At 43.6% G+C, this 23,458-nt stretch overlaps 1 protein-coding gene and 1 long non-coding RNA gene across 5 annotated transcripts in view; one reads left to right on the top strand and one right to left on the bottom strand.

Annotated features, from left to right (window-relative positions):
- The first annotated feature begins 443 nt into the window (after positions 1 to 443).
- On the top strand, positions 444 to 3,076 carry LOC118723614. Its single transcript, XR_006742060.1, has 2 exons — positions 444 to 1,872; positions 2,155 to 3,076. It is a non-coding gene; the product is annotated as an uncharacterized LOC118723614 (long non-coding RNA).
- Positions 3,077 to 6,235: 3,159 nt separating this feature from the next.
- The window catches only part of MAP3K13 (mitogen-activated protein kinase kinase kinase 13), a 140,561-nt gene continuing 123,338 nt past the window's right edge, over positions 6,236 to 23,458 (bottom strand). For all 4 annotated transcript variants that reach the window (XM_045583762.1, XM_045583761.1, XM_036446109.2 and 1 more), the window contains 7 exons: positions 19,393 to 19,502; positions 18,516 to 18,632; positions 17,591 to 17,728; positions 13,754 to 14,519; positions 11,960 to 12,030; positions 7,741 to 8,038; positions 6,236 to 6,678 (listed from right to left, as the gene is read on the bottom strand). In XM_045583762.1, coding sequence (XP_045439718.1) covers positions 6,577 to 6,678; positions 7,741 to 8,038; positions 11,960 to 12,030; positions 13,754 to 14,519; positions 17,591 to 17,728; positions 18,516 to 18,632; positions 19,393 to 19,502 — 1,602 coding nt within the window. In that variant the 3' untranslated portion in view covers positions 6,236 to 6,576. The remainder of the gene's footprint in view (positions 6,679 to 7,740; positions 8,039 to 11,959; positions 12,031 to 13,753; positions 14,520 to 17,590; positions 17,729 to 18,515; positions 18,633 to 19,392; positions 19,503 to 23,458) is intronic.

Below are 23,458 nucleotides of genomic sequence, written 5' to 3'. Positions count from 1 at the left end.
TTACAGTGGCCTTGCCATCTGCTCTATGTGAACTGCCATCATGCTCTGGTCATGCGACAGTTAACCAAAGCCCTAGCTTCTTTGGGGGTAACTCTCTTTCTCAGAGAAGCGATTGCAGAGCTCCCCTCTTCTGCCACCCGTCCCAGGGAAGTGTTCTGGGTTCCACAGGGGTCCTGTCCTCGGCAGTCTAGTTCATTCCGTTTTTTTTTCCTTTTTTTTTTCTTAAATATATTTTATTGATTTTGTACAGAGAGGAAGGGAGAGAGATAGAGAGCTAGAAACATCGATGAAACAGAGAGTCATCGACCAGCTGCCTCTTGCACACCCCCTACTGGGGATGTGCCCGCAACCAAGGTACATGCCCTTGACCGGAATCGAACCTGGGACCTTTCAGTCCCCAAGCCGACGCTCTATCCATTGAGCCAAACCGGTCTCAGCTAGTTCATTCCGTTTGAATAGGTGCTTGCAGTATGGGCTGTAACATGCTGACAAGCAGACTGAGGTGATTCTTGTGTGCTAGTCTGTTGGTAACAATGGTGGAGTGAATATCCTAGGACCTTTATCCTATGAAATCTGCAGAGAAGGAAAACATTGCGACCTGGAAAGGCACTGAATTCATACCGACAGTACAAGTCAAGGTCTTAAAAAGAATGTCACATGGTTTTGAAATATTAGGAACTGGGATTTAACATATTACCTGTGTCTAAAAGGTGAGGGAGGAACATGCTTATTTAACACAATGCAATAAAGTGAGTGAAGAGACACATTTTGGAATTTGATTTGTCAGCAATTGGAGGTGATTCCATTGGAATTGTAGTCCCAAAGGGCAGGGGTGGAGGCAGGTGGCCTTTTCCTGCTGATGGTGCTGTCCCCTGAGAGCCATAGGGTGGGTCCATAAGGAGAACACTGGTGTGGTCTGTCATTTTCCCATCAGGGCTAACTCCAGCTCTCAAACCACTGTTAGGAAACTGATTATGCGCTTAGAGCTGGGATGGTAAACATCCCCTCCAGAGCAGTTCTAATCAGGTGGGAGTTGTGTTGTAAGAGGTTCTGAACGTGGTGAGCAGTGAATAATGTTGGTCTTGGGTGTTCAGAGTGTGGATTGTAGGTGGTGGTATTTTGGTTTCTGGCTTAGTGGCAAAACAAAATAACAGCGCACTGCCGCAGAACAGAGCAGGAATTCCTAGGTTTCCAAGTATTATGTTCCATTTTGGAGAATTCAGTTCCAGGAACTTCAAGCAGGAACATTTTAAGGGGAAACAAATGAGACATAAGGGGATGGGAACAAGAGTAAATTACTTGCTCAATACGAATGCACTTACACTGAAAGGATGTCAGTGCCCCCCAGTGGGCGGGCATTTAAAATTAGTTGGTACCAGGAAAACCCCAAACCATCAGATCCATTATTTAGGGCAAGAAGGAAATTTAGCACAAAGAATCCCTGAAGTGGACGTCTAGTACTAAAAATATCCGTAATTCTTGAAGACGGGTGTGTTGATACTAAACTTTTAAAATATCTGAACTTCAGGTATGCCATACAGGATCATCTTACAGCAGAGCTAGCGTCTTCACTTTTCCAAGTAGGAGCTCTCCACAGCCTCCAAATAGATCTAAACTTTAAAGCCTGTTATAATTTCAAAGTGGATGCAGGCTTCTTAGTTTCTCTGCTAAGCTATTTATTTATTTATAACTCTTCAACCAGGTTTATTTTAAAAAAATATTTTCCCCTCCTTAAACTCCACATTCTTAGTTTTTCAGGAAGAGAGAGAAATGGCATCAATGCAACATCCTCTGGCTACTTCTGATTGTACAGGACTAAAACCATTCTCAGGAGTCCTGCCCACCAGCCAGTGAGTTCCAAGAATTCTTCAGGTGTGCCGAAACCAGTTTGGCTCAGTGGATAGAGCATTGGCCTGCGGACTGAAAGGTCCCAGGTTCGATTCCAGTCAAGGGCATGTACCTTGGTTGGGGGCACATCCCCAGGGGGGGGGAGGTGCAAGAGACAGCTGATCAATGATTCTCTCTCATCGATGTTTCTAACTCTCTATCCCTCTCTCTTCCTCTCTGTAAAAAAATCAATCATATATATATATATATATATATATATATATATATATATATATAGATAGATAGATAGATAGATAAATTCTTCAGGTGTGGTCCAGCTCAAGGACATCTGGCCCACCCTGACAGAGGGGCTTGCTTGCAAGGTCTGACAAAGCACAAAACATTGAGCAAGTGGTCTGGGTCTCCCAGGCCTTGTAAAGAGCTTCGTTAGTGCCATTCAGGTAACTGAACCAAGCACATCCTCCCTGACACGCTCTGTTGTCCACTAGCCTCTACCTCCACAGACCTGTAAGTGTGCAAAGGTTCAACACGAGGCAGATGGAGCCGAGTGTGGCTGGGCAGCCTTTGAAAGCACACCTTTTACCAGCTTTGAGAAAAGAGAAATGGTGGGGAGTGGGGTTCCCTGAAGACAATAAGATGTTCTTTCCCTAGCTCAACTCCTAGCACCTGCCTCAGGCAGTGTTTTCCTGTGAGAGGGCACCAAGGAAGCTAACACTGCTATCAACCCCTGCCCCTCTGGAAGGTGAGGAAAGCTTCCTAGAGCTTTTCCTGTGTAGCTGCAAAATGCTAGTGGGGTAAGGACAGCTTAACCTATACATTTCTGTTCTAGAGCTATCAATAAATAGACTGTGAGCTTTAGTTTGTAAGAAACAAGTATGCATGGCAAGAGGGCTCACCTTCTGCCATAGGCCTTTTCCCAGCCGAGGTTCAGGTTCTGTGGAAGCTGGAGCCTGCAGTACCTGGTGCCACACCCCTAATGCACCCTTTGCCCTACGCAGTCAGCACTCCTTCAGCCTTGTTTTTAACCAAATACCTCAACATTTGTTAAGCAGTTTTAAGAGGAATTGTTATTCAGAAGACATGATCTAGAAATAGATGGAAATCAGAAACAAATGCCCATCTGCAACCCAAATTAAAACTCATTATCTTGCAGTCAGTCAAAAACAGATGCTACATGAGTGTGGACATTCATCCCAAGGGGGTTAAACTTTCAACCAACAATGAAGCTGGAAATCATAGTCCTGAGAGGTTTACAGTCATCAGGACTGAAGAATTAGTTCTTAAATTTCCTGAGCTCTTGATTCAATGCTCTTCTGAAGAGTTCTCAAACACACCAACTCAAAATTGTCCTGGGGCCTCAGGCAGGCAATAAAGGGTATAGAGAAGGCAGTTCTCTTTTTGACCTAAAGATACTGTTCTTCTCTGAAGCCCCTACTCACTTCTACTGAAAATACAATGTTTCACATGGAACTTTATTGAACTCCTGACCATACAGTGAATGACTGAAGATTCAATGCTGCATATGACCCTAACATGCTCATACAGTCATCCCAGATAGGTATATGGCATTGTCATGACAGAGTCAAGATGGGAAATTAGGAAACTTATTAAGAATATGAGGTGTCAGGAGGGGGTTTCCTAGGTAGATTGTGTCTGGGAGATATAAGACAGATATTGACTTTTATATATGGCATGACATATATAAAATATATATGGCATGACATAAAATACATATGTCATGTGTTTTTTTGTTGTTTTTTTGCCACCACAGGTGGGCAAGAACCAGACCAGCTGAAGTGTCAGTGTTTTATGTTGGACAGAAAGGGGACACAGAGTTGTAGCTTATCTTTTCCCAGAAGTAATGACCCAGAGAGATTCACAGAATAGTGTGGTCTGAAGTCAGAGGACTCCCTACTGGGGACATACCCGCAACCAAGCCCTTAAATAGGGCTCTTTAAGGTCGTATTTTTCCAGCCCTAAGAGCTGCTAAGTGACCAAGCCTTTCTAGAATTTCTTTAGTCTTGTTATAGGATGACATCCCAGCTAAGTATTTTATGCCATATATATATATATATATATATATATATATATATATATATATATATATATATATATTTTTATTCTTTTCTTTCTGTTAGTTTTGTTTGTTTGTTTTTCTGCTACTCCCAACTAGGAGAAAGAAGGTTGGTTTTGTGGGATCTGGCAGAAACAAGGTGACAAACTATGCTACCAGCTCTTGGAATTCTCTAACCCACAGGTCCCATGCAGAAATTCTCTATGTCTGTGCCTCTTAGGGAATTAAATAATTCTCTTTTTGCTTCTAGTGTAGTCTCATGATTTTATTTCTTAAGAAACTTGAGGAAGATTACAGCCTTTGAACTATTTGTCCATCCACTCAGTCATCAGCCCACCCAGGAGCTTCCACGGTCAAGTCAAAGTCACAATGTTCCCCCTGGGCTCCGGGGAAGAGCAAACATCCTCAGATGATTGTTGCACACAGAAAATGAGGGGATGCACCTAAGATGAATACTGGAGAGCTCCCAAGTGGCAGTCTCATTTTCATTCCTTCATAAAAACCATAACAATTCATGATAATTCATGGTTAGCAATAAACACAATCATTGTGCTACACTGTAAACCACACCTTCTGATCGACAGAAAATGAGAATGACAATAATTACTATAAAATAAAATAACAATGATAATAATGCCATAACTTAAGATCTTTCATGTAGTCCAGCTACAGAACGTATACAAAATGGAATAATTTAATGCAAACAATACTGTTCTCTGAATAAGTTAGACATTTTCCTTCATCTTATGCAAGAGCTATAAATTAAAAGACAGTAAATTTTAAATTAATATCTCAACACAAATTGTAAACAAATGAGGGATCAGACAAGCAAAAGGAACTGCTCTCAATTCCCTCCTGCCTTTCCTTTTTGGCTGATGCGATCGGTGAGAACCGGAGGAGGGCAATGTTTCCACCTGCATTGGAATGGTTTAATGCCAGTGCGTGTAAGTCTTCCCTAATGTCCAACACGATGCGGTGTCCAAGACTCTAGCCATCACCTTCAGATCTTGAGCCTAGAGACATTGTTTGACAGTAATCTATCTTGGAGACAGAGACAGGAACTAGGCCAACATCTGTTTTTATGTAAAATTCTATATAAAAATTGGCTTATAGCTGAGGTCCTAGGATGTACCTTGGCATGCTTTTCAGAGCCCATGACCCTGGATAGGAAGGACCTCATGCTTTGGACAAGGCAAAACCTTCCCAATTGCTGCTCAGCATTAGTTGTTCTTTGCACAGAGTCCCAAATCCAATGATTTAAAACTGCATTGATCCAAAGAGAAGTAAAATACGTTGCACAAATAGCTTGGAACAAAAATGCTATCGTGGTGGGATATTGTGGTGGGGGTTGCCTTTGCAACTTGCTTATTTTGCCTGTATTCTGATAGTGGAAGCAACTAAAGCTTTCACGATAGAATGAGTTAATAAGTGAAAACAAGGGGATGGTTTGGGATTGGACAAATTCACACACATCCTAGCTGCCTTCAAAGTCTGTTCTCCTGTTTGAATCAATATGACTCTAGGAGACAAGCAACCTGGTTCCACCTTCACTACGAGCTGAACTGAGAGGTTCTGACAACGGACTAGCACTTTTACAAATCCCACTCTTGCTTTTCTAACGCTGTGGTCAATGTCCTTTTTCTTTATCCTTCTCTTCTCAGCAGCCCCCCTTCTCCCTTTTTCCTAAAGGAAGAGGTCACCAGGTGGAACGGAAATGGCTATGAGGAAATGGCACATTGGTCAAGGTCACACATTTGTCAAGGTAATGGCAATGACAGCATTTTAAAGGTAAATGTTTGTCCAGGAAGATTCGACTCTATCTGTAACTCGCACGACTAAATGCTGCTTAAGATAAATAAAAAAATGAAACCAGTTTTCAAATATACAGGCTTTTTTTTTTCCTCCTAGAGGAAGCACATGCTCTCAAAGACCTTGGGTGCAAGTATCTGGTTACCAAACCTTTCTAGGTAATTTTCCTCACCCAAAGGATAAGCTGGTTGAACTTAAATGCGGTCTGTTCACAAGTTACCTGGAATTGCTTTTCTTTTGCTGTTCTTTGTTTTCTAAAATGCTCAACATGTCTTGCTCTGGCTCTTCTTCAGTCACTTATGGTCAAAAGAACTGGTCCCCTGTTCAAGTAGCAATAATACGTCTTGGCCCCACAAATTACCAAAAATGTTGTCTCTAAATTCTACTTCTTTCTTCCTTCTTTTCTCCTCTCTCTTTTTCCCCCCCAAGAAATTATTGTCTCTCTCTCTCTCTCTCTCTCTCTCTCTCTCTCTCTCTCTCTCTCTCTCTCTCTCTCTCTTTCTCTCTCTCTCTCTATCATATATAGTTCAATCTTTACAGTACAAAGTGTTAAAATGTCAAACAAAAATAAATATCAATGTTACAGTAGCTAGAATATTCAATAAAATAGATCCCTGCCATTCTTGATTGAAATGTTCAGTGAGACTTAGTTTCATTTGGATATTTTTTTTTCCAGAGATTTGCAAAGTCTCATGTTCCTGTTATTGCAGCTTATTTCTAGGGGTAAGAAAGACGGGGCAGCTCTCTTCCCGGACAAAAAGGCAGGGAGAGAGCGGGAGGAATCGGGTGGGGCGGATCTGAAACATCAGTATTGTCACGTCATCTTCAGGATGGGTGTCCTCTCATTACCAAGTAGCAGAGCTGTAGTGTTTATTGGTCCTCACTGTGGCATCAGAACACTCCCCATCTGAAGAGTCACAGTCCGATTCGTCAAACTGCATAGGATTCTGCAAAGTCAAGACAAAAATAAAACCTCAGTTCATGTTCACAGCCACTCATGTATCGAACACATCCCACATGACAGGCTTTGGGCTACAGAGAGGAGACTAGGTCCTATCCTGGTGGGGCTTATGGAAGAAGAAGACATGTGAAGATGATGTTCACGACAATGCTATCAGTACCACCACAACCGCAATGTACAGCGTTTACTATGTTCCAGGCACGGGACATTCCTTGTCAGAGAGCCCATTTTTAGTCCATTTAATCCTTACAACAGCCCCGGGAGATAGATGCTGTTACCATACCCATTTGACAGATAAGGAGACTGACCCATGGAGAATTTAAGTGACTTGCCCAACAGCACACAGTACATAAGTGGAAAGGCTGGGGTTCGATCTGGGCAGTCAGATTCCAGGGTAGATGATTTCAACCACTGTGCTATCCTGCCTCTCAAAAGGCAGCATTGACCATGAACTAAAGTGGTACAGGTGCTTTGATAGCCTCATTAGGGGACAGTGGGCCATGGAAGAGGAAAGTTCAAACCCTACACCAGATTAGCCATGAGGCCAGGAGGAGGTGATGTTTGAGTGCCATCTTGGAAGGGAGGGTTCCTGAGCAGTTCATTGTTGGTGCTTCATTTGGGAGATTTACCCTCATTTTTAGGAGCTCTGTTGCTCTGTGTACTTTTTTTTTTTTTTTAAATAAAATATACTTTATTGATTTTTTACAGAGAGGAAGGAAGAGGGATAGAGAGTTAGAAACATCAATGAGAGAGAAACATCGATCAGCTGCCTCCTGCACACTCCCTACTGGGGACATACCCGCAACCAAGCACATGCCCTTGACCAGAATCAAACCTGGGACCCTTGAGTCTGCAGGTCGATGCTCTATCCACTGAGCCAAACTGGTTAGGGCTACTCTGTGTACTTTTACTTACTTCTTGGAGGCAGTTGTTGTATCTCATATACTCAGTGATCATTGTAAAGGACCTCAGGACCCGAGCACGTCTTAACTCAAAGAGCTACAGGAAGGGGCCAGTGCCGAGAGGAGGAGAGAGGGGAGGCCCGCACCTCATAGCCACGCTGCTCCGCACACAGCTTGCCCAGAGACATCTGTGTCTTCACGCGGCGCACGGCACACTCCTTGTCGGAGAGCCCGTCTGAGTGCGAGGAGATCTCGATGGGAATCTCCGGCGTCTGGGACAGCAGGTCGTCCAGCCTCTCCGCCAGGCGGTCTTCCAGTTTATCAGCAAACTCATCAGGACTGTTGGAGTGGTCACTGGTGTTTCCCTCCTCACCGTCGGACACAGAGAAGTTCTCAGAGCTGAAGGTTGAATACGACTGGCAGCTTCGGATGCAGCGATGGGGCCTAGAACCACAGAGAACCAGAGGAGCTTCACCCCAGGAACCATCACTCTCCTTACCTTGTCCGTCAGCCATAGTCCTGGTGAGAGGCCCTTTAGGGAGATTCCAATCCAGATAGGTTGGGACGATTTAATTTGAAAGTAACCGAGAAGGAAACTTATATGTGGATGTGCCTAACGTCCAAAGCTGAGGGTTTACCATTGGTCTTGAAAAATATCAGCTGATCTAATCATACTGTGTATACCTATGCATGGACATTATCTTTCTTACCGAATCCCAGACTCTCACAGGTGAAAGAGACCTGGGAGATTCTCTGGTCTAACTTATTTCCCAGATTAGAAAACTAGAGCCAGAGAAGGAAAAGGACTCAGGCAAGGTCACCCCATTAGAAAAGGCGGAGCTGCGGCGTGGGTGGATCTATTCAAACTCTGTTCAGTGTCTTTCTCTACCTCACTCCATCCCATCGGATCACCCATTCAGCTGCTTCACCCACCGGGCACGGCAGCCTGGGGGGAGTGCCTTCACCACCCTGTCAACCCAACTCCAACATGAGAGAGCTTGGAAGCAGCATTCACCTTGCAGCTGGGGATCTTGCCCAGCCAGCCAGTGGCTCATTCCAGTTAACACTGGGGTTTCGTTCTGATAAAGGCAAAGTTTCAGGGCTGGTGGGGGTGAGGGGATGGAGGGAGAGGATGTAAGGAGGGGAATTTGCAAAAGTTCCTCACTTCTTTCCCATGGTTTCCTTTTCCAAAGGAAACTAATTCAAGTCGCTTAGTAAAGAAGAATGCTGTCAGCTTATACTGGTTTAAAAACAAAACAGAACCGAAACCGGTTTGGCTCAGTGGTAGAGCATAGGTCTGCGGACTGAAAGGTCCCAGGTTCGATTCCAGTGAAGGGCATGTACATTGGTTGCAGGCACATCCCCGGTAGAGGGTGTGCAAGAGGCAGCTGGTCGATGTTTCTCTCTCATCGACGTTTCTAGCTCTCTATCCCTCTCTCCTCCTATCTATAAAAAAAATCAATAAAATATATTTAATAAATAAATAAATAAATAAATAAACAAATAAATAAAAACAGAACAAATAACAAAAGAAGACTGCCTTTTCCCTCTGGCGTTGTCTGATTTGTCTGTATTTCTCAGTACAAAGTGATTTTGATGGCGGATGATCTGAACCTGGCTGATGACCAGGCCAGGGCGTGAGCTGTGGGTGGGGGATCAAAGTCACATAAAAAGAGCCGGTGTGGGAAAGGCAAGTGAAGGGAAGAGTCACACAACTTCTCAAGGCTGGTAATCCAGAAGGGAGACAGAGAGAAGAATGTTATAAAAAGCAAAACCATGTGGTGAAAATGCAATTTGCATCATAGCAAAAGAAGGTGGGACGCCATCAGGTGGGCTGCGTTCATGGCGTGTCATAGGAACAAAAGCTGCAGGTAGCATCATTGTGACGCTCGCGAGTGATTTCGTTTTATCAGGCGCAGTCTGGTTGCATAGGAAGAAACTACTGTTCACTGCAGGTATAGCTCAGATGAGAACATATTTCAATTTTGTGTGGATCGTGGGGACCCAGAATACAATTTACCAAAGGCCTAGGAGAGCCTTCGATTGCAGGAAATTCCTGTTTCTGGGCAGGTACACAAGTCTTCCTGGGATGCTTAGAGCTTTACTTTTAAAGAACAAAATGCCTATTGGCAGGAAAGGCCTCGTGGGAGGAAAACTGTCTTTCCTACTCCTGCAGAGGAGCAGCCCTATCCTACATGGAGAGGAATGTGTGGTCCTTCTGGAATCCTCCAAGCAAAACTATTATCGCTGACTAAGCAGGAAGCTCTTTCTAAGGCTGGGTTGAAGGAGGACTCAGCTCAGTATAATCTAATTATACCAGGTGTACCGGTTAATAATGTGGATTTTGTAATCAACGAAAACACGATAATTTCAAGAGAAACATCAAAAGTGCTTTATTCAAAGTAATGTCCATCGCTAGCTACACATTTCCCCCATCTTTCAGGTAACTTGTGGATACCGTCCCAATAGAATTTTTCTTGTTTTGAGGCAAACTATTCAGAGACCCAATTTTCCACTTCTTCGTACGTTTTGAAGTGCTGCTCAGAAAGTGTGTGTGACATCAATCGGAACAAGTGGTAATCTGAAGGAGCAAGGTCTGGTGAATATGGCAGGTGGGTTAATACTTCCCAGGCAAGATCTTTTAACGTGTTTTTAATTGGTTTTGAAGTGTGTGTGGTGTGTTATCATGAGGCAAAATTACTTTGCCATTTCTTCTGGCACATTCTGGTCGTTTCATGATCAAAGTGTGTTTCAAAGTGATTATTTGTTGTCAGTTGCTACCAGTATTAATGGTTTCACCTGGTTTTAGAAGCTCATAATACATCACACCTTACTGATCCCCCCAAATGCAGAGTATTGTCTTCTTTCTGAAGCAATCTGGCCTTGCAGTCGATGTTGATGATTGACCTGGATCAACCCATGATTTTGTGCATTTTGGATTATCAAAATAAATCCACTTTTCATCTCTAGTCACAATTTGATGCAAAAAAATATTTTCTTTTGTGCCATTGAAGCAACATTTTACTGATGACTTTTTGGTTTTCCATTTGTCTTTTGTTCAGTTGATGTGGCACCCATTTTCCTTCCTTTAAAATCTTTCCGATTGCTTGTAAACAATTGAAAATTGTTTGCTGAGCAACACTTAATCTTTCTGCAAGTTGTTTTTCAGTTTGACACACATCTTCATCCAATAATGCTTGTAATTGTTGGTCTTCAAACTTTTTTGGTTGACCTGGATGTTCTTTGTCTTTCACATTGAAATCATCACTTTTAAAGGGTTTAAACTAGCGTTCACAAGTATCTTGAGATGGAGCATGCTCACTATAAGCTTCCTGAAGTATACAATAACTTTCAGCCGCACTTTTCTTCAAAATAAATTAATGAATTAAAACTCCCTGCAAATGCTTTTTTTTGATGCAAAATTCGACATTTTTAAGCATAAAAATATCTATGATCTTAACACCTTCAATAAATTTGACATATGAAGTTTTGAAGCTTGCTGTCAATATAACAAAACAGCATACATATCAAAGTGTATATGTATCAACATATGTGTAACTCCATCTATTGAAAAAAATCTGAATTATTAACCGGTACACCTGGTAATCTAAATAGAGGCCTGACGCACAAAATCGTGGGTGGTTATGATCCCTAGGCCTCACCTGTGATCAGGGCCATCTTCCCGGGCTGCTGACAGCCAGCCCTGTCCCCGCTGCCACCCACCTCAGTTCCCCACCTCTGCTGTGGGCCACCTTGTGTGTGGGGGGCGATGGGGCGACCAGTAGGGCATGGGCCATGGCCTGGTGCCACCTGCACCCTGCCACCCACGCCAGTTCCCAATTTGCTATCGGTAATTGAAACCTGCCAGATGGGGAAAGGGACTGAGAGGTGGTCAATGCACCTCCTCGTGACTGGTCAAGTGGTCTTTCTGCCATTATGGTCACTGGGCTTTTATTGTATAGGATTATAATTAACCAAGTTATAATTAATTATACTAGAGGCCTGGTGCCATAATTCATGCACAAGGGGGGGGCGTGCCCCTCGGCCCAGCCTGCACCCTCTCCAATCTGGAGCCCCTCTCACAATCCAGGACCTTCTCTCATAAACTGCCCACTATATTCTTAATTGTAACCTTGAAACTGTATTTATTCTTGTCTTGAAATTCCTATGAAATGAATTCTGATAAACTGGGACTGGCTGTGCATAGCCAGATGCCAAAATGTGGGAACAGGAGACCATATGCATAGTGAGTTCAAGTTTCCTTACAAGGGGGCTGTTAGAAAGTAATATGCAATTGAACCAGAAGTGGCAATCTCAGGGTTTTCCCGATTACACTGAAAGCAGTCACACGTTTGATTATTTTACCTCTGTCTTCTCGGAAATTCAACTTCACTATCCACTTCCCCTTCTTCCTCTTCTGAGGACTCATCTCCACTCTAAAGAAAACCAAGAAAAAGGAGTTTATTTCTCTCTCTCTCTCTCTCTCTCTCTCTCTCTCTCTCTCTCTCTCTCTCACACACACACACACACACACACACAGATTCCTTGCAAATATTTAGTCATCAAAAGGCATTGAGTAGTAGCTTGCCGAGTGTCATCTTTAAACATACATATCTTCACTCATTCTTTTAGCAACTTTTCCTGGGTGTCCATGGTGATAGGCGTTGCACTAGATGCTGGAAGACATCCAGAACTGAATAAAACATATATTTGCCCTCAGGGAGGTGAAGCCTCCATCAGCATGTCCAGAGGGGAATGACAGAATGACAGAGAGGGGAAACTGAGGAAGAGGTCTTGGAGTGGCTTCAGGCTCATGTAATCATTGTCACTAGTACCCTGTTTCCCCAAAAATAAGACAGTGTCTTATATTAATTTTTTCTCCCAAAGCTGCGCTAGGTCTTATTTTCAGAGGATGTCTTATCTTTCCATGCACTAGGTCTTATTTTCGGAGGATGTAGTTCCAGGCTGTCATAGAGACTTCACCAAGGATCTTCCCATTGTTCAAAGCCCAACAACTGCTTTTCCCCCTTTCACATACCAATCCCCTTTTCACTGACATGGTAGTCATTATGCATGTATCATCTTCACTCCTAAGACACACATCATTTGAGTTAGACCACATCTTGTTGTACTGCACCCCTCACTCCACCATGAATACAGCGCCGCCTATAGAGCAGGTGCTTAGTATATACATTACTGAGTCAGCATGTTGGCCGGACAAGGGTCGTCAGAGGCCTCGTGGTGGTGGGGTTCTGTGGTTGATCTGAAAGGCTGGATAAGTGTTCTGAATGAGTAAATGATCTTCCCTCACAAAGAAGCTTCCATTTCTCTTCAAGGGCACAAAAGTAGCCACACTCACACCGACTGTCCTTAACCACAGCGACACTGTGTACATTACTACAGTCCCTGTGAGGTGGGCAATGGGTTCCAAGAATTGCACCAAAGATTGAGGATAACGTGCTTTGAAAGTCAGTTCTAAACGTCACTCTTACCTACTTGCATTTGGATGCTTTCTGAGTAGGAAACACAGGGATGGAGGTACCCTGACTGCTAAGATGAGCCCTTTACCACAGAAGTGCACATGGGAGTATATGTCGGTAGACAGAAGTCCAGCTGCTCTCTGGGAGTGAGGTTCTAATGAGACCAAATGTATAAGGTGTGTGCTATGTGGCTGGCAGACTCATAAAAGGCAGCATGTTCAAGTAGGTGAGGGAAAAGCTGGATTATACTAGGTTTCTGCATGATTTCTCAAAGTCTAGGACTTGCTAATGTACACTAGGAGTTTCCGGAGGGGACAGAGAATACACTGTTAACCAAACCTGTTTTATAATTGGATTTTTCCTTCTTGCAACATCCTTCAGGATTGGGCTAGAGTAGTGGTTTCCAAACAATTTTGATTTCATATCCCTGATATATGGTTGTCTATTTATAAATGATGTACACTTTAATCGGTCCACTGGTTCAGTACTCCAAATGCATTTCTAAGTCCTTCACTTAAGCAGTGTGAAAGGAAAATATTGAGAATAAAAAAGCTCCTGTTTATTCTCTTGTGAGCTCATCCCTTTACAGAACGTGAACTTGTTACGCATGCTTTACAATGCACCTACCAGGACGGGCTCTGACATCCACGAAGGCAGGGGCGCCCCCCGCTGACCTTACCTTTTGAAGGGGCCTTGTTTTTCGAGGTAGCGCTGGTGGGGTGATGTGATGAGGGACGCCCGGGGACGAGGCAGACCTACAGCCATTGAACTCATTTTCTTCCATTTTCTCAGAACCTTGGGCGTTTTCTGAGAGGAGATTGTGTGCTGGTGACTTGAAAAGGTCGGGACTCCCCACCGGCTCAGCAAAGGGACCGTCTAGGGGCCCGCACTGCTCCGGCCTGCACTGGACGCAGGGGTCATAGGGGTCAGCTTGGCAGCAGCCCCAGGGGCCGGCCTGGCCCTGGGCCGGCTCAGAACTTCTCCAGCCGTCTGCTGCCACGGCCATGGAGATGAGGTCAGGGCTGGAGCCAGGCATCTGTCTCTGAGCGTGGTTGCTGAGCGGGCTCCGCAGGGCGGCCGCGGGGCCAAAGTACCTCAGGTTGTTGGCGCAGGTGGCAATGTCCTGGCCGTGCACAGGGAGCCTGGGGTGGTGACTCTGAGACGGGGCGGGTGGGGGCTGCTGGTACTGCTGCTGCAGAGAGGGGTGCTGGGATGGAGCCTGGTGCGGGTACGTGGAGTGGGGTGAGTGGTCGGGGGCTGGCTGGTTTTTCAAGATTGCTGCGAAGTCACTGTGGCTGCCTCGGCTGTTCCCCCGGCGGTGGCGTGGTTTGCTCCGATACCGGCTCTTGCCGCCCGAGGTGGACATTTTGGGGCTTCCGGACAGAGGGGACGCAGCGGGAGCCACCTCCACGCTGGGGATGCCCTCTGATCGCAGCAGATCTGGCCTGGGGGCACAGAGCAGGCTTAGTTTTAAACACATGAAAATACACATTCAGGTTTGGGGAACTCTGTCCCAAGCCTTCAAACACATCTCTCAGAATCAGCAGTGATGAGGAACCCAGAGCCCAGCCAAACTGGCTCATGGCCCATCGCTCATTCCTGGCAGAATCCAGACCAGAAGTGTCAGGCTTATTATTGTAGATACAGTTTAGCTTGAAAATGCGTGCATGCCACTTGGGATTTTGTTAAAATGACTGAGTAGGTCTGGGATGGGGTCTAAGGGTCTGCATTTCTAACGTGTTCTCTGACGATGCTGAGCTGAGGGCCTAAACTTTGAAGAGCGAGGGCTTAGAGGAAATTAGCCGACACCAGGCAGTAGGAGGTGGGTTTTCCTTTTCTTTCAGGAGAAGTACAGTGTAAGGCTTGCCTTAGCACAGAAGTTTCAGAAGTTACTGGTTTATGATAAGTTAGTATGCTGCTCTCAGCAGCTTCCTGTCTCAGATTCAGTTCCATGGTCAGTTGACCAGCTTGTGCCTCAAACAGTATCAGATGGAGGAGGCACTGGGGCTTGTGTTGAGGCAAGAGGGCCCTCAAAGCTAAGTTAGGGGCACCTATTTACTCGGAGGCTGGCTATGGTGGCATCTAAGAGAGCTGAGGAGAAAGTGTCCTAAGTCAGGTGAAGGCTGCTGTCATGGCAGCTGTCAGCACAAACATCACAGAGTAACATTAACACAGCACTTCACAGATGACAAAGCCCTTTGCATTATAGAAACCACTTGTTTCCTACTATTACAATATTTGTTTAAAAAAGAAAGGCACTGAGGGATCAGAGAGGTTAGTTGTCTTGTGTCCGTCACAAAGCAAGTAAATGGCAGAACTCAAAAACTGACCCCAAGTCTTTTGACTCTGAGGAATAGTCCTTTCCCCCTTCCAAGCTCCTGCTTATTCTAAGGTATGTAGACGATCTTATTGGCCTGTACTCACTTGTGACAGGCTTGATGGATCTGTAACTGAACTCTGGCTCTCTTCTTTCTAGTCCTTGACCAAATACACCCTGAAACCTAGGCTAACGAATGGTGGATGGTTTCTCCTCTCTGTTCTCCTCAGAGGTCATTGGCCTTCTGGTTTGATAATCATGGAACTGTCCAAATAATCTGAAACTTAACTCCATTAAGGGGCAAGCAGCTGAAAATACAACTCTTCACAGCCCTAGTACCCATCTAGGTTACTGTCTAGACAAATATTCAGTTAGCTTATAGAATAAGCATCTGCTGATGGTGTCAAACTCCTTCAAACACATTTCCCATAGCACATGAGCTCATATTTTGTAAAAGTAAACATGAGCTCATATTTTGAAAAAAGGTACTATTCCTCCCCACCCCCACCCCCACCCCCACCCCAATGCTCTTAGTTTTAACTATAGGCAGAATGCAGAGAGGACCAGCAGGCGGATGTGGCCCCTATTTAGGACACCCAGAGAAAGAGGTGTTGGGCTTCCAGGAGGGTTTTGGAGGTACTCTCTGAAAACAATTTATCAGAATTTGACCAGATGATAGTCAGGAGTGGTAAGTAAAAGCAAAACTCGAGTTAATCCATGGAACTGCTCACTTGTAGTTCAGATTTACACTCGTCATGGTCTCTGGCCACCATTCTGAAAGCCTTAGAATAGATTCTTGGTTTGAATTTTTCATTACTTTTATTCTTATTGCATTTAGATCAAGTCTCACTGTTGGGTTAGGGACATTCCTTTCCATTAACTTAGCTAGGACAAAACCGACTCTCCATTATTTGGGAGGAATGCGGCTCTAGCAGAACTTGGTAAAAAAAATTGACTGAAAGGGCATTTTAAGGTTAAACTAATTCAGTATTTTAGATCTGTGGTTAGGGTCAGAGTTTGTAGTGGACTGAATCAGGTTATATGTGGATTTCCCACAAGCAGGTGATTGGCACTCCTAATTTCCACATTGCTCAAGGGCCAACGGTATAATTAGGAAAAAGGACAATCTTAAAATAAATAAATAAATAAATAAAAAACCACACAAAAACTATTAAAAAAACCCACTTTTTGAGTACCTGCGATTTATTAGGTGACCTCATATATTGTCTTATTTAAACTTCACAAAAGTCCCTTGCAAGAGTGGAATGAGGGGAACCATATGGGTAGATAGAGGTAAAAATCAAAGCCGCTTTGGTAGCACGCACGTGAACATTGGATGATACAGAGAAGACTAGCATGGTCCCCATGCAAAGATGACCCACAAAATTTGTGAAGTGGGAAAAACCCCCACAAAACACAAAGTCCCTGCCTTCATTTTTTTTGTGTGGTGGATTAATGGGCACTTATTACATTGTTAAAATAACTAACTTGCCCTTACTGGTTTGGCTCAATGGATAGAGCATCAGCCTGAGGACTGAAGGGTCCCAGGTTCAATTCCGGTCAAGGGTGTGTATCTTGGTTGTGGGCACATCCCCAGTAGGGGGTGTGCAGGAGGCAACTGATGGATGTTCTCTTTCATTGATGTTTCTAACTCTCTATCCCTCTCCCTCTCTGTTAAAAAAAAAAAAAAATCAATAAAATATATTAAAAAAGTAACTAAGTGAATAAATAAAAGTAGGTCATGTGTGGACCAATGTTGCCTAAATTGAGAATTATAATTAACCCGATTCTGTGCATTCAGAGCCAAAGAAAGAGGAAATCTCATGTCCTATAGTTATACCATTTACCATGGGGCTGAAAGAGGGCAACTGACATAGCCCAAATCACACAGCTCATAATGGGCCTAGCCAGGATTCAAACCCGGGTCTGTTTGCCCTACACCACCCCCCACTCCCTATCCCGCCCCCATTATTTCTCCTTTCACTGTTCCATGCTAAGAGAATAAATATCTATGCCTCAGATAGTAAAACATGGGCCCTACGGTCCATGATACACTTTCTCTCAGCTTCCCACTTTGTTGTATCTAGAGGCACGTGTGCTAATGATAAGCTATGGTGGCCACACCACCATCACCGGATAATGTATTTTTAGGGAGCTACGTCCCCATTTCTCTGAACCAGGTCAGCACAAGCGTCTCACCGTTTGGTCTGCACCCCAGGTTTGTGAGGCACGCCTTTCCTTTTCATGAGCTTCTCCATGGCATTGGAGTGGATTATTGGACGGACAGGGTGCCGCTTGTAGGTCCCAGGATACTTCTTTTCCACGGCTTGCTCACGCCTGCAGAAAAAAAGAAAAGAAAAGCTCATCCCAGCCATCGCAGACAGAAAAGACGGGCACAGGCTAATTCCACCCACAGAGTCAGGCCACACTTACCAGGCGCAGGCCATTTGAATAACAAAGTTGCTATTCGGATTAAAGGGGGATAGAAAAGATACTAAATTCAACCTAATCTGATTTCTTTTGTCTTTTTTTTTTTTTTTTTTTGGAAGTTGTAGTGTCTTTTAATATTTTTCATTTTTTATTAAGGTATTGCATGTGTACATATCTTACCATCAACCTAATCTGATTTCATTTTGTTCTTCAGCTCATAGATGAGCTCAGAGACGGATCTTCCCCTCCACAGTACATCTCATGAGAGACACAATGCAATGGTAGAAATCCTGCTAATTTCAGTAGCCGCTGTGCTGGTCAGGACTCTGGGATTTTCTTGCCATTCTCAGGAATACCCTAACCCACCTGCAGAAGCCACCTCACTTCCCCAGCGGGCAATAAGCCCCCACTCAACAACATCCAGCTCTCCATGAAATGTCACCCTTCTCTGAGCCACTCAGCAGGGTGAAGTGGCAAGTAGCTGTCAGTGCATGCTCCCCCAGGACCAGCTCTGGGGCAACTCCACTCAACCAGAAACCTCCCCAGGGCCAGGGACTGTGCAACCTCGCTCCCCCCCCACACTCAAGAAATGTTGAGTGAATGAATAAGACATCTGCCAGTTCTGAGTAGCAGCAACATTTCTGCTGATGGATAGACCACATCAACAAGGACAGACAGTGGTCTGGGTGCGTACTTGATGAGCTCCTTCTCCCGCATTTCCAGCTGCAGCATGATGGCACTCAGCTCCATGTATAAATTATTAGCCCGCTCAAGTTTTCTCTCGTAGTGTTCACGAATATCCAAAGCATGCCTGTCAAAGAAAACACAGGATCAGTGAGATAACCAATTTGGGGGAGGACAAAAGTCAGCGCTCAGGAAGTAAGAACCAGAATGGTCGATCTCAAAAGCATTTGCCCAACGGACCCCTAGATGAAAGGCTCCCTAGTCCGATGCAATGACTGGGAGTGGGAGATGGAAAATTCAAGCTTTCCATTTGGTTTATCCCTAGGGGCCATATCTAGCCATACAGAATAGCCAGGAGGGCCACAGATAAAATGTGAATGGGATTTGTGTATAATTTGTAACCTTTGTGTAGCATTGACAATATCATAAGAAGAATACAGTATAATTCATTGTTTATGGAAATATGCAGTTGGAACTGACACCATGATCACTCATTTATATGTATCTATGGCACAGATCCTGCCTAATTATAGTGGTTATCTATGAATATGTCTTGCATCCCTTAAAATATAATAACCATCTTGAGACCAGAGACCACATCTTATAAGTTTCTGGCCTTCCATGTCACCTAGGACAGGGGCTGAGTGAACAAATAGCATTGCTCTGAGAATCTTCATTGCAGAGATATAATAAAATAGGATAACAGAGTTGAGGGTGGGGGTGAGAAGGGGAGGATAAGCCAGTGATATAAAGGAGAGCAAATCTGAAAGAGAATAACAATAACAGCACAGGAAAAGGTGTGTAGAAAGTGAAGTGGTGATTCATAAAGTTCCTGCTAACGTCTGGAGACCCGGGGATGCGAAAAGGGGGAGGAGAGAGCATCTGACCTGAGCTCTTCTCGGCGTCTTCTAATCAGCTCTTCATCCAAGCGGTGTATACACGTCCCTTCACTTTTGATCTTCTCAAAGTGTTTCTTCACTTCTTCTCTCCATTCAGCCTGGGTGAGGATAAATTAGGCTTTGTTAATATTGTAGGAGTTTCAAACAAGATTCCCCCCCCCCCCCCTGTAGGCTTCTCCTGAAGAACTTTATATGATAGAATAGATGTTCAATTAATATTAGTCAACATCAAAATACCTCATGAAAATGTACCTGCACACCATACCCCACTCCATTTTCTGTAGTTAGTCCAACATGCGATGCCATCTCTTTCCCAGTTTCCTGGGCCACTAGAACCATCACAGCTAACATAACAGCTATCACCTCTGCAAGTCAAGAGGGCAGCAGAGAAAGCCTGGCCAGAAAGGACAGCTGTGATAACTGTGTGTGTGTCTATTGTACAATATATATGCCTAAGTGACCAAATGACCGAACGACCCAATGACCCAACACCAGTCCACCGGTCGCTATGACGTGCACTGTCCACTAGGGGACAGACGCTCAGCACACAGGATCGGGCGCCCTCCTGTCTGGATTGGCCCTGCGGATATCAGGTCAAAACCGGCCATCCGATATCCCCTGAGAGGTTCCAGATTACAAGAAGGCTCAGGTGAGGCTGAGGGCCTCTAGTATGTTACAAGTGCCTGTCAGTGAGAACATGAGCATCTTTACAACTGGCACCAGCATTCCTCTTAGGTTCTGTGTATGAAAAAACTTGAAAAAAATATTTGGAGGAGAAGACCTAAGGGGCATGATAGCAGGTAATGGGAATAAAAATACAGAGAATTATACAGGAATTTGGGAGTGAGGGATTGAACAAAAAAGAGTATGGCTAAATAGTTTAGTAGGCTGATAAAATACTTAAGACAGAAAGGATGTCTAATATTTGATTTAAATTGTTCAAAATGTAAGTCGTTTCCAATGTCCTACATCTTTAGAAAAGTCTGTTGACATTCACCTTAACTTTGCATACATGTTTTTGTTTTCTTAGACATTAAGAAAAGGTGCTGAACTTCAGGGAAAGGCATGGGGGTCAAGAATTTTAGGAAAGTAGAGCCAGAGTGACAATGAAATTATAAATCTCCAGTAATTCACAGGAGTATTAGGACATTGGATTTTTCATAGGGCATGTAATTTCAAGCCAATTTTATCTAAATTTTAGGGGGCAGGGAAACCTCTGCTGGAATATAGTCTATATAGGTAGTTTCTCAAAAAAAAAAATAGCTAAGGATATATTTCCTCCAATTATGTATAGACTACCATCCCTGGAAGCTAATGAGGTTAATGTAACTTCCACTAAATGTTTCCAATTGCATAATATTCCTCTAGAGCAGTGGTTCTCAACCTTTCTAATGCCGCGACCCATTTATACAGTTCCTCATGTGGTGGTGACCCCCAACCATAAAATTATTTTTGTTGCTACTTCATAACTGTCATTTTGCTAGTTATGAATCGTAATGTAAATATCTGTGTTTTCCGATAGTCTTAGGCGACCCTGTAGAGCCTAGATCTTCATGTATATGTTGACTCTGACTGACAAAAATTGACTTTTGTGCACCAAACCTGCCAAACAACGCTGTCAGAAAGCCAAGGTCCAGAATGTGCTATTATTTGATAGCAGTCTTTGATAGTATCCTATATAATAAAAGCCTAATATGCAAACTGACCAAACAGCAGAACGACTGGTTGCTATGATGTGCACGGACCACCAGGAGACATATGCTCAACACAGGAGCTACCCCCAGCCCACAGGCCCCAGGCCAGCCAAGGCAGGTGCCAGTGGGGGTCCCCTGATTGCTCCGCTGGTCGCCCCACAGATCAGCCCTGATCGCGGGCCAGGCCTAGGGACTCTACCCATGCATGAATTTTGTGCACTGGGCCTGTAGTCTAAGCTATAAATGCAGGTTTGAGTGAGTCCCAGGCAATGCTGTTCTTTCAATCATCAGATCAAAATCATGAGATAGAAAGAGTATTGAGCTTTAAGAGGCCAAAGATTGACAATCAAGAGTTGTTAGACCAAAAAAGAAATAAGGGAGAGAGTCAAACTTAGGCCTTAAAATGTCTTCTTCTGCAGAAACCGGTTTGGCTCAGCGGTAGAGCATCGGTCTGCGGACTGAAAGGTCTCAGGTTCGATTCTGGTCAAGGGCATGTACGCTGGTCAAGAGGCAGCTGGTCGATGTTTCTCTCTCATCGACGTTTCTAGCTCTCTATCTCTCTCCCTTACTCAAAAAATCAATAAAATATATATTTTTTAAAAATGTCCTATTCTTACGAAAACCTGTCAGTGATTCCAGTACAATACTTAAAGGAACCAGGAAAGGAAATAACTCCATCTGGTGGTGAGGAATGAGATATAGCAGATCTATTTATTATTTTTTAAAAATAAATCTTTATTGTTAAAAGTATTACCTATGTTCTCTTTTCCCCACCTATTTATTTTTTAATTCTAGAGAAAAATAAACCTCTTGATATTTTGCTTATGGGGTTATGGGTTAGGGAAAATTTAAAGAGAACCTTTTGAAGATGGAAACCTATTAAAAAAGTGAATTTCCAAAAAGAAGTTCCCTCCTTTGAAGAGGGAACAGGACATGTGGGGAAACAGCAGGTACTGATTAATCATGCTTTCCCCACAGGTATCATGTGACTAAGAGATGTTAATTTTGGAGTTCCATCACATATACTTAGTATCTTTATGTAATAGGAATTCCAACTGGCACTGACTCTGCAACTCAGACATGTGTGGGCATATGTGAAGCCAATTTGACAGAGACCGAGGAGCCTCTGACAGAAAACAGTTGTGCAGGAAAGATTCCTGCATGAATGTGACCTATAAAAAAAGCCACCATCATTGGGGAGGAGCGGCATTTTCCACTGTTTCACTAAAATACCTGTAAGATGTTGCCATAACCAGCTTTGCCCCATTACTTTTAACAAAGTGAAATCAACAGGAAAGGAAGAGTTCGTTGTGTAAACAGGACAAGGTGCAGCTTTGGAATCTTGTAAAGAGGAGTAAGCTGATGTCTAGAAAATGTAGTGAGTTATCCAAGATCACAGGTCAGGAGTTTAGACTTAGGGCCTAATTCTAGAAACTAGCAAGGACAGCAGATTTTGGGCTCTTTAAGGAGAGGTAAAATTTTATGTTGGGAGAAAAATGTGGAAGAATTAATGAATATTAAAAGATATCCAGTGTACTAAGGTTTTCTTCTGTCTTCCTTCCCTTCCCCTCTTTTTCTTCTCCCTTTCATATTCTTGCTCCAAAAGAACCTTTTCTTTTCTGAGTTCATCTGTGCTATATATGCTGCATCTTCACACATTTAGCACTGCAAGTGCTGATAAAAGTGAGTTTGTACAAGTAAAGACACCAACTGTGGGTGCTGAGTTGCACCATATCGTGCTTTGCTGGTGAGGGCTCAGAATGTGTTGCACTGGCTAAGAAGTGATATTCTGGGAGCACTCAAGTGAAATCTGCTTAGAAATTGAAGTTTTCCAAGTTTATACAGTTATATGGTCTCAACAGCTTGTGACTAAGCATGCTCACAAAGAGTGCTTTTTAAAATTGTGGTATGTATAGTTTTATAGTTACTGTATAGTGAGGGAAGTAAAGCTGCAATTGCAACCATACCCTACGCTTGAAAGACTTCCTAGAGAGCGTTCACTATTATTCACTTTCATTTCACAAAAGGCCCTAGGATTTTTTTATTTTATTTTTTTCGGAGCACTAACAGCTATTTGACAGATTTCTTCTCCAGATGTAATGGTTTTAAGGGAGTTTACCCGAATGCATTCCAAAGAACAGAGGAAGTGGTATGAAGTCAACCTCCTACATCCTCTTATTTTCTCTCAGATCAAACACTTTTCTTACATAGTAATTCCTTAGAAACACTAAAAAGCTTCAGGGGCAAGTCTGACTAAAGATTTAAAGACACAGTTGTGGGAAGAGCTAAGTTTGTGGCTCCATAGAAAGTATATTGGAACCTTTGGGCAGGATAAGAGTCTCTGACTTACCTTTCCTTGG

Source organism: Pipistrellus kuhlii, unplaced genomic scaffold (genome assembly GCF_014108245.1).
Source record: "Pipistrellus kuhlii isolate mPipKuh1 unplaced genomic scaffold, mPipKuh1.p scaffold_m20_p_2, whole genome shotgun sequence".
Lineage (NCBI taxonomy): Eukaryota > Metazoa > Chordata > Mammalia > Chiroptera > Vespertilionidae > Pipistrellus > Pipistrellus kuhlii.
Note: the sequence above shows the minus strand (reverse complement) of the source record. Positions and strands in the feature narration are given on the sequence as shown.